The 5,000-nt window shown below is 36.0% G+C and overlaps 1 protein-coding gene across 4 annotated transcripts in view; it reads right to left on the bottom strand.

Moving 5' to 3' along the window:
• LOC122258895 (organic cation transporter protein-like) overlaps positions 1-5,000 on the bottom strand; it is a 21,320-nt gene that overhangs the window by 15,194 nt on the left and 1,126 nt on the right. For 2 of the 4 annotated variants that reach the window (XM_086539703.1, XM_086539705.1), the window contains exons 1-3: positions 4,707-4,826; positions 1,772-1,941; positions 1,005-1,239 (exon numbers count right to left, since the gene is read on the bottom strand). In XM_086539703.1, the coding sequence (XP_086395829.1) occupies positions 1,005-1,239; positions 1,772-1,923 (387 nt within the window). In that variant the 5' untranslated portion in view covers positions 1,924-1,941; positions 4,707-4,826. Of the gene's footprint in view, positions 1-1,004; positions 1,240-1,771; positions 1,942-4,706; positions 4,827-5,000 lie in introns of those variants that run through there. The other 2 variants (XM_086539704.1, XM_086539706.1) reach the window with 1 other exon arrangement.

Genomic DNA, 5,000 nt, shown 5'->3' with positions numbered 1-5,000 from the left:
AAGCACATTGGATTTCATGCTTGTAAAAGGACATATAATAATTAGTTATCTAAGATATTTTTAGAATGCATAATTGGTTCTAACACCCATGCCAAGAAAGAATGTGATTCTTGTCTTCCTTGTAGATATCAGATTTGGTGTACAATAAGCAAAACCTTCTATTAGGCAAAAATACTTGAAAAAATGGAAGAACTAAACAAACTATGGCCATAGTCACTGACATAAGAATATCAGAAAACTGAATCAATATCAACCACTGTCTTTCCAGTTAAAAGAAATTCTTTTATGGAAACTGGCCTGAAACATTCTATCCACCATTACTAAAACATCTTGAGATATTGGTGATATATTGTCCTTAATGGCTGCAAAGTGTATATTTGGTTGTATAGGACTAAGAGTACCCTTTCCAGAGAGCTTGACATTCAAAGAAGGGCAGAGCTGAAAGATGAGGATGAACAAAAGCAGCAACAATGATAAGCAAAACCATGCACATCTACTAGTAATCACAACAATGATAATGCCAAGCATATGGTTACAAATTATTCACTGGCTATAATCACTTGCTTGTAATTAAACTCATGGAAGCAAACACACTCTCCACTACTACATAAGGTATTAGATTTTATCAGCTGCAATCCCCCATTTTTCATTATCTGTACATCTGCAGAAGGAAAGTGTGAGAGAGCTACCCATCTCAAAAATATTCTTCAATGCACATCCCTTTTGAAACACAGAGACTATTAACCTCCTACTTATCTCTTTTCTCCCTACTTTTTTCATTGACTTTACCTACTACATCCCTTGCTTTAAAACCTTTAACAATCATAAGACAATGATAAATGTTCTTCTAATATATGACTATGGTAAATTTCATACAGTATCGAAATAAGTGTAACATGTAAAATACATTGTATCTAAGCTCCATAAAAAAAAAAAAAAAAGTTGATACATCAATATGCATGCAACCAAATGATACAATAAAGACAAGTTGAAGAGCGACTTACTTCTGTCACAATTGTAGTAGCATATACAGTGGTATCAAACACTTTCCCTTCTGGGCAGTCCTCTGTCGTGTTATCCATGAAGGCTGAAGGAATGCAACCTTCTTCTGGATCAACGTTTTTGTAACGTTGGCACTTGGCAAAGCCTGTTGTTTGGTTATATGGTATAGTGAATTCTAAGAATGATTCATTGTAGTGAAGATTTTTGAGATCTGTATCACATGCTGGCACGATGCATCTGTAAGAGAGAATAATCACATTATACAGACATAATCACTATGATAAAAAAAAAGGGAAAGAGAAAGAGAAAGAGAAAGAGAGAGAGAGGAGAGAGGAGAGAGGAGAGAGGAGAGAGAAAGAGAAAGAGAAAGAGAAAGGAGAGAGAAAGAGAAAGGAGAGAGAAAGAGAAAGGAGAGAGAAAGAGAAAGGAGAGAGAAAGAGAAAGGAGAGAGAAAGAGAAAGGAAAGAGAAAGGAGAGAGAAAGAGAGAGGAGAGAGAAAGAGAGAGGAAAGAGAAAGAGAGAAGAGAGAGAAAGAGAGAGGAGAGAGAAAGAGAGAAGAGAGAGAAGGAGAGAGGAGAGAGAAAGAAAAAGAAAGAGGAAAGAGAAAGAGAGAAGAGAGAGAAAGAAAAAGGAAAGAGAAAGAGAGAGGGAAGAGAAAGAGAAGGAGAGAGAAAGAGAAAGGAGAGAGAAGAGAGAAAGAGAGAGGAGAGATTAATATATCAGTGAACTGGAAAATTTTCTCACATTTCTCAAACCAAACTAAACATACCTATAATGTTCTGGAGTGGCTCCAATGAACACGTATGCGAGATTTGAAGTAGCCACAAAAATGATGGGTAGACACAGTAGGAAGTACACACGCCGTTGATAGGGGCCAAATTCCCCTATCACCTTAAAAATAGCATCCATATCCAAAGCCATGTTTGCTTGTTATCTCATCTGGAAAGAAAAGAATGAAGTAAAAGGATGGAGTAATACTGAGCATTATTCTTAAAAGTAAAAATCAATGCTTTTGCTTCAAACGTGTAAAACATTTTGTGAGTGCATCAAGTTTTCACTAATATTTTCCACTTTTCAATAGGAAATAAAAAAGACAATATTATAATAAAATTGTTAAAAATACCCTTACATTCACTATTGTCAAAAGCCTAAATAAGTTTTAAGTGAGCCTAGACTACAGATATTGCATCCTTATATTCAAATACTACACAGAGATTCACTCTTCAATACATATTTGTTTTCCTAATATTTCCAAACATACACACTAATTGGTGTAATATCTCCCATAGTTCTATTATAAATAACAAATTGCTAATTCTGCTCAGTTAATCTAAAGACCATAGGATAAATAATACAATAACCCCTAAAAAAAGGAACAGTTTGAATATAAGTATGAAGTGACCAGATAACAATACAGAAAAAATATATATACTCTCTTCTATACCTCTTTCAAAATACAGTTTTCTCTTTTACATTATAAATGTTCAGTCTATAAAGTCAACCCAGCAAGTATTCACAAAGAACAATATAGTAGTTTATCACTATGGGAGTGTAACATTTCTCAAAGAAATAAAAAAAATATATATACATATTACTGTGGCTAACAAGGCTGAAAACACAGACACTGACCTGTTCATACCAAAGGATCTGAGAAAAATATAGATCATTCATCAACTGCACTCATTTAACTTGAGTTGCTGTATATATTTATTTTGCATTCTGTCAGTCATTTACATACTGTCAGTCAAATACATATTTCCACTCTGATATGAGTTGATGACAGAAATTGGATAGAGCTGTTTTTTATATATTTGCAGAGTTCAGCTAAGCATGTGAGTTAAGAGCAAAGGAGAATTTGTAGTCTTTATCAGAGCCCAGTTTATGTGATGTCACTCTGTAAAGTATGTGCTTTGTACAAGTACCAATCTCTCATATAAGGATATTCATCTACTACATCCACCATTGCAGTAAATTTTCTAAATAACGCTGCGTTACTAAATACCACAAAAGTGGTAAAAGTGGATTCCTCTCAACCTCTACTATTCATATATCGTGGATATAATACGTGATTCCACCCCTGGACCCCACAATTTGGGTCCCCTTTTTTTAAGCCACTTTGTGCTACCTTGTGCTACTTCGGGGCATATTTCGTATGCAAAATCTTAACCCAATGACCTACATAATTTTGCCTAGTTTTAAAGTTAGCCCTAGCCAAGGGAGAGCTTTACCCCCCCTCCCCTATTCAGGGCACTTCATGCAACATACCTTGTGCAAAATACCTCAATAATCCCCATCCTCGCCTTGAAATTCAAACATGGTTGTGTTTACATATTCATGGCTACTGACGAGCTGTGGACTGGAAACCCTCAATGAATTACCTGCATGTGCTGTTAAGTTCTCTCAACAGATGATGCAATATTCCTCATTATTACAGTATAATTATAGAGTGTCCACTATTGAGTGGTCATGTCATTATTGGTTGTAGTTTCCTAACCTGAGGAATATATGAGACAAAGACTCAGTTGATGTCATGGCGCAGTGAGAGGATTATTTGTGGTTGCGGCATCATCATCTACAAAACTAATTATATATCATAAGTATCACAAAGTGGCCTGAATAGGGGGGTCCAGGGGGGCATAGGCCCCCCCTTGGCTAGGGCGAACTTCAAAACTAGGCAAAGTGACATAGGTATTTGAGTTAAGATTTGCATGCAAAATATGCCCCAAAGTAGCATGAAGAGCCTTAAGAAAGGGTGGTCTAGGGGGACCGATACCCCCCTTGGCTAGGGCTAACTTCAAAACTAGGCAAAGTTAGGTAGGTAATTGGGTTAAGATTTTGCATACGAAATATGCCTGGAATTCATATATTTCCCCGCAATTTCCCTGATCTACTTCATGCCCTCCCCTACTATTGGGACCCAGATTGTGGGGCATAGGGGTGGAATCTCGGGTAAAATTTACTATATATGGATATTATAGTGAGAAGAATCCATCGATACCACTTTTGTGGTATTTCGTAACACAGCACTATTCGGAAAATTTACCACCATTGCTTCTGCATTTGGTAGATTTCCATTATGATGATCTTAAAGTGGAATCCTATTGAATGGTAGTGTGTTTAGCTAAGAAATATTTCTCATAAAAATTTGCTGGATTGCTAAGGCTCTATCTAGCTGGAATATATCATGGCTTACATTCTGTAGACCAGGTGTGGGGTAGAAGAAGTAGAAGCCCCCTTTCAGAAAAGTTATGGTAGATGAGGGCCCCGTAATTATAATATGCATTTAACTTGTGTGACAAGAACAATACAGCTACAACAAACGAACAGTTGACATGAGAAACAACTCAACATCTACAGTGTAGTTGCTGTTGTATGAAATGCCCTATTTCTTCAATTATGGGTTAACATCTGACTTAAAACTAATGATCATGCCCCATGGGTGAATATGTCAATGGCATATGCCTAAATTCAAAAATCAGAGTACTAGTACACATATGTTAATACCAAAGTAATACATATTACAAAACAAAGTGGTTGAATCACATGAAACTGGTCATAACGACGTAGTGTATAGACAAAAAAGACGATGTTATCATTCATATCTTGTCTCCATATCTCCATATATTCAACAAAAACACACTATTCATACTCGCTACCCGCACCAGCTATTGCTAAATCAAAATCTTATCTTATAGTTCTCTCACCTGCATATATCGGTCATGACACAATAAAACATACTAGGCACCACTTTCTGTTTGCACTGCGAACCCGAACGCCTCTCTTGACAGGACGAAGGTAAACAATGATCAGGTGGTAGAGATCGCTAGATAAAACCTTTATTTATTTTTATAATTATTAGTAAATTTAGTATAGATATAGTGCATGCATTGCACCATATTATTCGATAACTTCAGGTAGATATGATCATTTTAATAACAGGTTAATTACGTGTATATTGAATTAAATATTGGATAGCCCTGTAATCTCTATGTTGGGAT

Source organism: Penaeus japonicus, unplaced genomic scaffold, assembly GCF_977035675.1.
Source record: "Penaeus japonicus unplaced genomic scaffold, GWHDUDI00000001_assembly GWHDUDI00000009, whole genome shotgun sequence".
Lineage (NCBI taxonomy): Eukaryota > Metazoa > Arthropoda > Malacostraca > Decapoda > Penaeidae > Penaeus > Penaeus japonicus.
This window is presented reverse-complemented; position numbering and strand designations above follow the sequence as displayed.